This window comes from Euprymna scolopes, chromosome 18, assembly GCF_053919585.1.
Source record: "Euprymna scolopes isolate OS-2025 chromosome 18, ASM5391958v1, whole genome shotgun sequence".
NCBI lineage: Eukaryota > Metazoa > Mollusca > Cephalopoda > Sepiida > Sepiolidae > Euprymna > Euprymna scolopes.
The window spans coordinates 123,867,945-123,880,968 of NC_136499.1; the positions used below are offsets into that span (position 1 = coordinate 123,867,945).

General features: G+C 30.6%; 1 protein-coding gene and 1 pseudogene across 1 annotated transcript in view; one reads left to right on the forward strand and one right to left on the reverse strand.

Annotated features, from left to right (window-relative positions):
- LOC145297799 (mitotic spindle assembly checkpoint protein MAD2A-like) overlaps positions 1 to 13,024 on the forward strand; it is a 50,887-nt gene that overhangs the window by 22,956 nt on the left and 14,907 nt on the right. Inside the window, exons 2-3 of the mRNA XM_080144087.1 lie at positions 5,154 to 5,300; positions 10,836 to 10,959. Coding sequence (XP_080000213.1) covers positions 5,154 to 5,300; positions 10,836 to 10,959 — 271 coding nt within the window. The remainder of the gene's footprint in view (positions 1 to 5,153; positions 5,301 to 10,835; positions 10,960 to 13,024) is intronic.
- On the reverse strand, positions 4,769 to 4,901 carry LOC145298086 (U2 spliceosomal RNA; annotated as a pseudogene).

Sequence of the window (13,024 nt, forward strand, 5' to 3'; positions counted from 1 at the left end):
CATTAATAACATCCAGTGTGAATACACCTGAAGATGTTTGGAAGTTATATCGGCCAAAACATGGAGGAAAAAACAACCAAGATGAGAATAATAGTCCAAATAATACAGATAATAATTATCTTAAAAATATACGTTCATCATATAAGAAATTTTTTTTTTTTTAAATATTAAAAATAAAATAGAAATTCTTCTGAACTTGCATATTATTTCTGGTATTATTGATACAATAGTTACGTCCCTTTATCACAAAACTACCTGATGTTATCCATAAAGCTTTATGAATCTAGTCAGTGAAATTCAAAACCAAAATAAATACTCTTAACATATTTTTTATATATTAATTAAAATATTAATAAAAATATTGGTTTTTTGGTTTATTATATCTTTTTCTATATATCGGATTTTGTTTTGAAAACAACTTGAGTTTTGTTTGAACTGCCATGAGGACATTTTTCCTTTTTGAAATATGAAGAAATAACCACTTCTCATGTAAATAATAGTATAAAATATAAATTATAATATAATATTAAATATGTATGATAATAAAACATTTATTAAAATACATTACATTACAATTAGAAAATAAAGGTTCATTTTAAACATTTCTGGAAAGACCTAAAAATAGAACAGAAAAGTGTTCTTTTTCAGGAGCTCCAGAAGGTTCTAAAGTCAGTGTTCCAATTTGGAAATTCTAGAAGCTTCCAATCCACCTTACTATAAATAGATGCTAATGGCATCATAACTTCAGTTATTAAATCACCTCTGAGAAGGAACACTAAGTTGAGGCAACCTTTCAACTATTTATGACTTCAGCCAATTTCATGCGATATAATTCATTCATAAGGAATTTCCTGAAACAAGCCAATTGCAGACACCCTCACAAAGAACCGGATTGTTGGTCAATATTGATTTTCAGATCTTATATTCTGAAGTAAAATATTATATTTTCTCAAACTCGGTTGTTAGACAGCGCAAAGGCTAGTTTAGCAAAAAAAAAAAAAAAAAAAAAAAAACCTGATTACCTTCCTTGCACCCTTTTTCTAGTAAATATTTGGTTTCATTGTTTATCTGTTCAATAAATTTTTTTAACTCCTTTTAGTTTTTTTCAATATATGTTGTGTGTCTATCTCTAGATATTATCTTGCACGTAACAAGGCTTTGAAAGACCTTGAGAAGTTCTTAAAAATGAACATTGAAAATCTATATGAACTAATGTTGGAACGATTCCTAAATTTTTTTCCGATTCCAGGAAAAAGTTGATTAACGATTCCAATACCAAGTACGATTCCGATTCCCATGGAATTGGTGTTTTGAAATATACCAGTATATAATCAAAAGTTTTTTGTGTAGTGAAAAACTTGGTACAGTAAAAAAGTGGAAATACAATTAAGGGAATTTCGAAAATGATTTGATTTCTTTTTCATAAAATTTCTTTCATTGAAGATAAAAGTCAAAACAAGTATTTTAACCATGAATTAAACATGCACCAGGAAATTAATAACAATCAATTTCAGGGGTTATTTTATATATTAAAAAATATAAAGATAAAGGGCGGATGTACACGAATGCTACCCCTGTAGCAAAATACGTATCGGCTCTGATGTTGTACATTGTTTTCAAGTTTGTTTACGGGACTATAAACCATTCACAAAATTTTGTGGATCCGCTTACTAGTTTTTGCACCAACAATATTGAAGCCTACTAGTCCCGTATTAAATGAAGACTGAAATACATATTGGGATCAGTAGGAGAAATGAAATGGTCTCATGTCATGTATAGGGAGGCCATGTATAGAGAGGCTTATAAGCTGAAAAGTGAAAAAATATTAGATAATTTTGAAACATTTTTAGAGCATGTTCATGAAAAATATGGTAATTAAAAAAAAAAAAAATCCCAATAAGCTTTTGGGAAAAAACATGGCTTGAACAATTGAAATTTTTATTTATTTTTGATTAAAAAATAATTATTAAAACAAAATAAGTTTTTATTTTATTCAAGAAAATAAAAGGTACTCATGCACTTATTGAGCCATGCTGAAATAATGACATTTAGAAAGCCATTCTTAACATGGGGACGAGAGGCTGTTGTGTACCTATTCTGTACTTTCACCTAACAATCAATTTAATAAGAACAGGTATCATAAAACTTTAATTAAACTTGAAAGTACTATTTAAAAATAACGCGGATCAATAAGGGCACTAGCACCAAATAACATTTCACTGTGTTTCGATCTACGACATTCCATGAGAGGTACGTACATGCTAAAGTTTGGTTTTTTTTTGTTTATCGCCACAAGTGCTAATTTTGACTTTCACCAATTTTCCTTTAAAAAACAATTAGAAACTCTTCAAACATTCGGCAAGGCACTTAAACCATTAAAAAAAATAACGGTAACATAAGTGCATAAGCACCAATTTTTTGTTTGTTTTGCTTTGCTTTCATTTCAATCGTTTGTTTATTAAATGTGGCAAAAAAAAATAAATAAATAAAAATAACAAAAGAATATAAAAACAATAATAAGAAAAGGGTACCGTAAAACTTTAAACGTGAAAATAATATTTAAACATAGTGCAGATTCCGTTTTGACCTTTACCAATTTTCCTGTTAACAATTACATAAATTCCGGCAAAAAAACAAAAAACAAATAAAATCATAACAAAAATCGGTGAAACTTAGCTAAGTAGGTCCTGCAGATGAGCCTCGTTCTGACATTCGGAAAATTTAGTTTAACAACCAATGAAGCTACTGAAAAGTAACCCTTTTGAATGAAGATGGATATAAACAATATTTTTTAAATTTCTTAATTTTACTTAAAAACAAAATGTAAACATATATAAACAAAATATTTTAGAAAATAATTTAATTTTAAATAAAAATTGATTGTAAAGAATTTTTTTAAAATAATTATTGAAAAATATTGCAAGGTGTTTACCCCCCTCCCCTTCCAAAACAAAAAAAGTTTTAGTGTTTTTTACTATTTTAAAGCGCCTTTTTTTTTTTTTTTTTTTTTTTTAAGTTTGAAACACAAGTAGTGACAAGTTAGAACAAGTGCACATGGCGGAAATTTTTCAAGATTTAAATGTATGGTAATGCTTTTATGGTGGTCGAAAAACGTTTTTCAGTCGCCATATTACTTCCTATTTACTTGCCTCCCCACAAGGACAGAGTTAGAAACAAGGTCGGTTTTTAATGTAGAGAAGCATTTATTACTAAAAAACGAAATGGTGAAATATAAAAGCAAGTTAAGCTAAAAGTAAAAAAAAAAAAAATTTTTTTAATTTAAAGAATTAAGGAAAGAAGAAATTTCGAAACTCAAAGATAAATAAAGATTACCTTAAAGTAGTTAATAAAATTCTTGTGCATCATATTAAATGTTATGAAAAGTTCTATGACGTTTTTATCACAAATTTTTAAGAGCATTAATCTCACTTCAAACAAACAGTTCAACTTAAAAATATAAGAGAATCGTAATGAAAGAATCATAAATCTAAGGTATTTTTTAATGATGCGATTCCGATTCCCCCCCAAAATACACAATTCTTACGATTTAAGGATTCTGATTAATCGTCCCACCACTAATATGAACCCTTGTTTAATCAAGAGGGTAAGTTTCTTTTAGTGCTATCAGGGCTCTGCATTACAAGTGAAATGGTCACATTTACGAATGATTTTTCAAAGTCGCGACTAGAAATAATGAATCTTCCAAAGCTCGCTACTGAGTGAAAAATATCTTTCCAACTTTTTTTTATAAAAAAAAAAAGTTAAATTATTTAAACAATAATTGTTTAATAGAACAATATACTTTTTTTTCTGTTTTTTTTTTTGTTTTTTTTTGTTTTTTTTTGCGAAAGCTGTTTAAAAAATATCTGAAGAAATTAGAATGTTTATACCTTCAAGTATCAATATAAAATTTGTTGTATATTTAGAATAACACTTATTTAAAAAAATAACACCGGAAAATCTTTATGATGTACATGCTCGTCACAAAACGAAGATGTCATATTCTAAAAATCATGTGGATTTTGCTAGTAACTTTTCTATTTGGCTAGTATAAATTTGTCCGTAGAACCCTGGCTATTATGTACTGATTTTGAAAGAAAATGCCCATTAATTCCTTCGAGGAATATATTGTACGAAGGAGATACCTGTGTGTGTGTGTATTCAGAGGAGAATGGGCTAGACAGAGAGGAGGGGATTGTGGAAAGGGAAGAGAGGAAGATAAAGAGTGGTAAGAGATAAGTTTTAATATTAAGGTGTAAAACTTTTGCCCCGGGCAATGCCGGGTAGCCCTGCTAGTATCAAATAATTCCCATTTATATGAAAAAAAATATCAAAGTGCAACAAGTCATGTAAAAGTTAGATGTATAGTCAAGTGTCTTTAAAGCTGAATCCTTCAACCAGCAGTAATTATCACTTCCTGCACTGATGATTGCGAAAGCATGAAACACTATTGTCTGTAGGTATGAAAATAAGTAATATATATATATATATATATATATGAGGAGCATATAAAAACGATAAACAACCACAGAATTTGCGCATAAGCCTGAAGAGTCCTAGAGTGGATGAAACACGGAATATTCAGTGTAGCTTAATCGCCATATATATTTTATAAATTACTAATATATGTGTGTGTGTGTCTGAATGTTTGTACAAAGCAAATTTAATTGAACTAATTTAATTAGTTTGAAAGTATTTTGATTTGTACCTATTTACAGTGCCTCCCCACGGGACAGTTAGACACCAGGGTCGTTTTTTTAACGTGGAGAAAAGGTACAAAAATAAAAATTGTCTCCCTCATGAAGGATTTCTCCTCCACTGAAAGAGAACGAGAAATGGAAGTGCCGCATCTGAAGAACAGATATTACACTTTGATCTTGACCAAAAGGCCAAGACTGTACTGTATTTTGATTTGTAGTTAACAGAACAACAAAACAAAACAAATATGCAACAAATAAGCATTACCAAAAGCAAGATCAGTTACTCTTCTACTTACCTAGATTTTTACTTTGAAAAAATAAGTATCAAGTCTGAATTTGAACAAAAAATAATGGTGGTTCTGTTACAGCCATTTTGACCCACATCATTTTACAAAGAATGAATCAACAGGTTAGGAATACTGTAAATTTGCATCCTGTAATTCTCTTTTTCAGACTATGGAGTTCACAACATTCTTTATCAGCGCGGAATCTATCCAGCCGAAACTTTTGCCCGAGAGAAGAAGTATGGCCTCTCATTATTTGTATCGACTGAAGAAGAATTGCAAAAATACATGAAAAACATCATGACAAATATTAAAGGTAATTCTTTCGTTTGCTTTTGAATCGCACCATGCATAATGTTTGTCTCCAAGACAAACGTAGATCTGTTAACCTCTAAGGAAGGTTGCATTTAGATTTTTTTTCATTTTATTTTACTTCAAAGTTCTCAGAAATCACTACTTGGTGCTAACATTTGAACGCTATTTCAGATACATAGATATTCGAGTGTTCCATTAAAGTTCTTTGTCTTTCAAATATTAAGTTTCGTAAAGGAAATGAGAACATAATTTTCCTCTCCTCAAATAACCATTTTTATATATTTTAGTATATCTTTTGTTTTGGTCTTACAAGAATTTATCTTGTCTGGTGGAGTATCCAACTTCGTGCTATTACTTGAAGTAACATCATTTGGGAAAAGTGCACCATCTATATATGTAAAAGGCAAAATGTGTGTGACCATTTCGTGTATGTCTCGCAAAGGCTTCTTTCGCACACGCTCGGGGGGGGGGGTACTATCCCTTACAACTGTTTATATACCCCCTATATAATAATATCTACGATTTGGGGAAAGCGCGTAGCATCTAGATTTACTTACAGCAACTTTTACAAAATTATTGCTATTTTGACTTCTCACGTGTTGATTGGTCTTTTTCGTATAAAAAGCGAAACTAATTCAAAGCTAACATGGTGTTCTTGGCACCGAGCCGGGAACGTCCACAAGCAATCAGCTTTGATCTTCTGGACAATCCCCTTTAAATTGGGAGCCGGTTTCCCCCCACCATCATCTTGGGGAAGCGAAAACTGCCCTGCATTGAAACAAAGTAAACAAACCCAAAAAAGTTTTCCATCATTAAATAAAATACTGCTATGTCATCTCGTAATGCTCCCGCGATGACCTCATTTAGCGGCTATCTGTCAATCAAACCTCTTTCACTCGCCTTATAAGCCTTATTTTAACATTCTAATCAATTCCTCTTACTCCTGGCCTAGACGGGTAAGTGGTTGGCATTTTTTTCACTTCCGCGTCAAGGCTTCTGAGTTGAATCCTGTCTCCCGACCAATCTATTTTTTTTCTTTCTTTTACATCTTTAAACACTCAAGTAACGTTTTTTTTTTTTTTTATTTTGCTTATTCTTTAGTTTACCACCCCTATACACACAGTGGTTTCTTTCCTTTTTTTTTTTTTTTTTTTTTTTTTTTTTTTTTTCGCTGTTTTTTGTTTTGGTTTTTCCGATTTTTTTTTTTTTTTTTTTTTTTTTTTTTTTACATCGTTTCAGGGGTATTACTTACCCCCCCCCCCCATACACACATCTACAAACTCCCGGGCAACGCCGGGTACCCCTGCTAGTCTATAATATAAATCTCACCTGCTTGTTTAAATGTATGTATGTTTGTATGTCTGCCAAAAACTTGCAACACAGGCGACCGATTTTCACGAAATCTGTATTGTTTTGAAGCTTGACCCTTCGGACAACAAATATTGAAAAATTGGCTAAAAACATGAATTTCTTAACCCTCAACTGAGCACTTTTCTACAAGGTTCTTTTTTTTTTTTTTTTTTTTTCCCCCCCCTGATATTTTCGAAAATCATTCCCTCTTTTCGAAATTGAAACCTTTGCCACTTCCAGTTTGGCGATGGGTGTATCAGCGACCGATTTGCTAAGCAAATCTCTTTGCCTGTACAACGGTGTTATTTTGCATCAAATCCACGCATTGTTTTTTTCAACCAGAGCTATGTTATCGTCCATTTGAAAAAAATGCCCCCCCCCCACCACCACCATAATAATTCTATTATTTATTTATTCAAATGTAGTTCCAATGCATACTGTTGCAAACATCGCAAAGATTGGATTTTCGCTTGAAAGAACACGTACCATCAAAGATTTGGTATGCAAATTTTTCATCTTCGGATGTTCTGAGTAATGTGTATGATTCTTTGATTTGCGAGCACCTTATAAATAATATGCGTGTGCCACAAATTTCAATGCTGACATGTGTACGATCTTGAGTCGCACTCACTCTTTCATCTAAAAATTCTAGAAACTATTTTTATTAAGTCTTTGAGACTTTGTCTTTGCAAGCAAAAAAAAAATCTTTTGGGACTTAATTTAGTTTCCATGTATCCCCCCCCCCACCCACCCGCTTATTTTTCGTTTTTTCTTTTCCCTTTTTTTTTTTTTTTTTTTTTTTTTTTTTTCCTCTTTTCCACCTCTGCCATGTTCATAACTTTTTTCAAAATAATTGTATTTTCCTTGATTTAGCTCTGTTGAGCGAGGAACGAAACCTGGTTAGCTAACCTTTATTTTCATCTTTTATTTTTGTAATCATGTTAATTGGTCTGTATTTAACCATAATGAAATTTTGTACCCCCCCCCTTTTTTTTTTCATATATATATATTAAAACTATTTGAAAAAAATGTTTACTGACTTAAAAATTAATTACTAACCAGTTTCATTCTTTTTGTGTTTCATATTTAAACTTAGATTGCAATGTAGCTTGAATCGTTTTCATTATAGAAGTTAAGTAAATTATTCTTTCACTATGTAAAGACTTAAAAAAGTATTATTCTTACTAGCAGGGAGACTCGACGTTGCCCCGGATTTAATAAGGATCAGCAAATGTTTCACACTTCCAATACTGTAGTTGTCATCAAAATCAGTGAAATAGCCTTCTATTTTTGCTTTCATTTATAATTTAATTTTTTGTAGGTGGCACAAGTGGGGAGGAGTAGTGGCAGCCACCATAAATTTTTCCCACCCTTTCAAAAAAAAAAAAACTTGCTTTGCATGGTCAGGGCTCTCCAATGGAGACAACATTACAGAAACAATTTTCTATTTAATATAATATATATATGAGGTGGTAGAGTTTCAAACCTGGCTTGAGGTACTTGCTAGTCTAGCCACTCTGATTAGCTGTGATACAGCAAAACAGTATTGCATGTGAATGATTAAAGTTGAATTCTGTAAATCAAAATATATAAACATATTTAAGTTAACAATTTGTTTGAAACAAGGAATATATAGAGAAAAATTGTTAATCCATTGATTTTCAATAATGGTTCATATCATCAGAGGAAATGTTGCAACATCTCTGCACCCTCAAGGATTCTGGATTTCTTCTACCAACGGATCTCTATATCGCCGAAGAGGAAAACCATTTCGTATGCCCTTCGAAATAACGGTATGGGACAACCAAACATACTTGATATATCGGATTACTGATTTTTACCCTGGATCACTACTCCTCTGACCTGGCAGTAATATTCCGAAAATATTGAACTAATTCTACTAATGGACTGCCCAGGTTGTATGAAATCCTTTTTTCTATGACTCTTATTCACCATTCAAATAACATTTTCAATGTATGTGTTGAAAAGCAAAATACTTGCTTATTCAGAGCTGAACATTTTTGCTAATTGCATTGCATTTCCTCTGATGAGCCATTATTGAAAATCCATGGATTGAGGAAATAAACAATTTTTCTCTATATTCTTTGTTTCAAACAATAAATTCTTAACTTAAATATATGTGTATAGATTTTGATTTACAGAATTTAACTTTAATCATTAAACTTATATATTGCTCTATTTTTTAAATATTGAGCTTTACTTGGTGTTCTTGCATAATTTGACCCAAATTCTTGTGAATTCCCGTCAAGCATGGATCGGGTGAGACCGGCAATCCTCGGTGTCAGCTGAACGTTGTTCAAATGTTAAAACATGAACTCAACTTTTTTATTTTTTAAAAAAAATTTATTCTGTTATGTTTTTAGTAATTTTTAAGGTGATATTAAGGGGGCAGGGGTGACTTATTTTCTGATTAGTTACTTTAATTGAATTTTTGGGAATTTAATTAGCCCAATGAAAAAGCGCTATCTAAATGGAAGCGGACAACATTCAAATTGGAAGAAAGCGACTAAGCCAACAAAAAGAAAAAAAAAAGGCTGACAAATATATTTTCAAACTCGCCAAACAGGAAAATGACAGGCAAGAAAATAAATCTATACAAGTTAGAAAAAAAAAATGAAAACATCGATGCAGACAATCTCATATTGTCAGAAGAAATTGCTGCCTCCAAAAAAATGAGGTACAACAATTGTAAACACAAATGTTTACTTTAAAGAGATTGTGTGTAAAGGATGGCTTCTCCTGGAGATGTACAAATGGACAGTGCCACCAAAAGAACTTGACTGAACAACAAGTCTTAAAAAAAAAATAAAAAATAAAAAAAAATAAACATGGTTACAAAAAAGAAAAGAAAACAAAAAAACTTGTACTTTCACCTAACAATTATATGGTTAAAAAATATTTTCTTGGAGAAAAAAAACAAAACTTTGTGTTGGTAAATATTTAAAAATAAATAAATACTAAAATGAAATAAACATATTTTCATTTTTCAAGGTAGTTTTTTTTTTTTTTTTTTTTTTTTTTTTTTTTCATTAGTCTGCGTCTGTTATGACGCTCGGCTGACACCGATGATTGCCGGTCTCGCCCGATCTATGTTTGAGTGGAATTCGTGAGAATTCGGGTCAAATTATGCAAGAGTACCCTTTACTTTTTTCGCTAGGAACATCCTAAAAGTATTACCTCAATGTAATATCTGTCAGGATAATTCACTTGATCTCTAATCTGTGACTTATCTTTATATATCTATAAAAGTGAAAGTGTCTGTCTGTGTACATTTCCCTACGCAATAACTCTGTCAATTTTCAGTCTTCAGACTCGAAATTTGATATACAGGGTACTGAGATTGGGAAAATCTTTGTAATCCGTTTTCGGGCATAAATTTGGCTGTTATGGGGTCAAAGTTCAATGATTTGACCATTGAGATCTCTACCAAACTCCTCCACCAATTTTGGGTCTAAACATTTGAAATTTTAGATATAGGTTCCTTGGACATGCATCTAACTTAATAACTTGATTTGAACCCAAAACAAATGTTATGGGGTCATAATAGGGGTCAAAGATAAATGATTTGACCTTTTTTTTTTTTTTTTTTTTCTCAACATACACCTCCAAGCACCCGGGCAATGCCGGGCTGAAATGCTAGTGTGTGTGTGTATATATATATATATATATATATAAATAAAAAAAAATTGGTTCTGTTATATGAAATCTGCATGAATTAAAATAAGCATATTTTACGACTGGCTATCTTTAATAAATGAAAAAATATAAATCAAATATTTCCATCAATGTCCAACCATCTTCAGTTAATTATAGATATACTTTTTTTTTTCATCTTTTTACTTGTTACTGACAAATGCATTGCTTTTAAAATGTAGAAATACAGGATCTATTATAGTTACACACAATGCCAGCATAATCTCTACATCTTATAATATGACATAACATCTCTATTTGATAACAGGAAAACTCCGCTATTATCAGCATCTGTTGGTAAAGCACAACAATGAGAAAAAAAGAAAAAAACAATATTAATTTTTACTAAAAAAAAGTCAATCAAAATATTTAATTTATTTTCATTTATTGAAAAAAAAAAAGATCTTTGCATTGGATTTGGCGTTAAAATGATTTGTTATAATTTATATTTTTCTATTTTTCGCTTTTTTAGAATGGCTTGGAAGTATGGTTTTGCAGAAACTTGTAGTTGTGATCACGTGTGCAGATACAAACGAAGTTTTGGAACGATGGCAGTTTGATGTAGAAGATGATACTTCCGAAACAAAAGAAAACAGGTAACTTCTTTTCCTGCTCATTGGTAATGTCCGTGTTGAAAGTGTTCCGGGATTTCTGATTTTAACTATGGGAAATATAACATTGAAAGAGAAAGAAGTTGAAAAAAATCAAGTCGACATTCAGAAAGTCAATTAAAATAACAAGTTGTGAATTAACCTAAATTATGAAAAAAAACAAAGCAAAAAAAAAAAACAATCAGAAGTATACGAGCTAAAAGAATTGTTTAAAAAAAAAAAATCATGTATGAACAAAAGTTGGATCTATTCCAAAAATGTGATTTAATCAAGTTTTTTAAATATTAAAATATTATATTTTTAATCTTTTTTGTGGTTAATTTGGTACTTATACAGTTTAATCAAGACATTAAAAAATGAAAATATTGAAAAAAAAGTTTAAATTGTACGTATCCGTTATGGAATGAAGTTCTCCGGGAAAAAAATTTCACTTAATTTCATGAAGTATCTTTTTTTTTTTTTTTTTTTTTTTTTATATAGAAAGAAAAGCTAATATTAAGGGTGGGGGGCTTTAAATTGAGTTATCTCCCCCATGGTGTGTTCAAAAAATTCCAAGATTTCCGCCTTCAACGTGCTGTCATAAAAACATGTTTTTTCGCTGAAAAAAAACCCAAAAAACTACTCAATCAAATTAAGTGAAATTTTTTTCGATCTTCAGTCGAAAACAGATGTACAATATTTTTTTTTTTATTAGATATTTGGATTTTTTAATGTCTTGATTAAACTACAAGTGCTGTTATTTTATACTTTCATCATAGATTATCATAATACAACAGACTTCAATGCAAACTTGAAAAGTCCTTGAATTTTGAATTTGACCTCAAAGACCTTATTTCTATTATTACCTTAAAAAATCCTTGAAAATATGGAAAATGCCCTGAAAATCCTATTCTTTCTGTCAAGTAAAATGTTTTGTTGCAATATTAAAAATAAAATCGAAATAAATGCTATTAAGTTATTTTTAAGTATTAATGATAAAATATCATTAAACTATTTTTTAAACATTGTAAATAAAATCGAAATATATTGTTCTGATATGTCCCTTTATCACAAAACCATGTGATGTTTTCCATATCTTGACATCGGGTAGTTTCTTGATAAAGGGATGTAACTCTAATATACACAACACTGGAAATTCAAAATTTAAATGTAAAACCAACACCACGTTTAATTGCGCTTTGTTGGCCAAATATAAGTGGGTCAGAGAATGTAAATATGATTATCGACAGCCATATTGTTTTGTAGGTAAATGACTTTTCCTGTTTTATTATGTCATTGTTTATGTATTGAATTTTGTTTTGAAAAAAGTCCTTGAAAATGGACATTGAAAAGCTGTATGAACCCTGTACAAATGATTTTCATTTTTAGTTTGTTACTATAAGGCTGATCATTAAATACGCTTAAATATATTTTAATTTATGCAGATTTTTTTATTTATTAAAGAGCCAGTTTTTATTGATTATTGTACCCAACATATAGTAGTGCTCCCCCTCAAATGATAAAAAAAACAAAGCAGCAAAAAACAACAACAAAAAAAAACTGTCACGGGTATACAAGCTAAAAAAAAAACTATTATTTTACTGGAATTCATTACTTGGCCAAAACATGAGACGACAACAACTATGGATGGCAGTAATTGCTGAGGATATAGTGAGGAGATTCAGAGTTCCTATCCCGTCGCGGTTACCACCTGACGAAGGCCAGAGGAATAGTTGGCCGAAACATGAAACGACAATTAAAAAAAAAAAAAAATGAGAATAGATAATAAATTTACTAAAAAAAACTGATTAAAAAATCAAGTATGTAGTGTAAATTAGTTGCATTTTTTCCAAAAATGTGATTTAATCAAGTTTTTTTTTTTACTATATTTTTATTTTTTTGTAGTTATTTTATAGTTTCAACATAGATCTTCGTATTACAAGTGATCTTCATTTTTAGTTTGTGATTAGTAGGACCCTGCCAACCCCGTCTAGTTGATAGTTGTTCCACTAGGTTTGTAAAAGGAACCTCGCTTCTGCGGGTCAGTCTCTAAGTGGAGATGCCCTCTAGA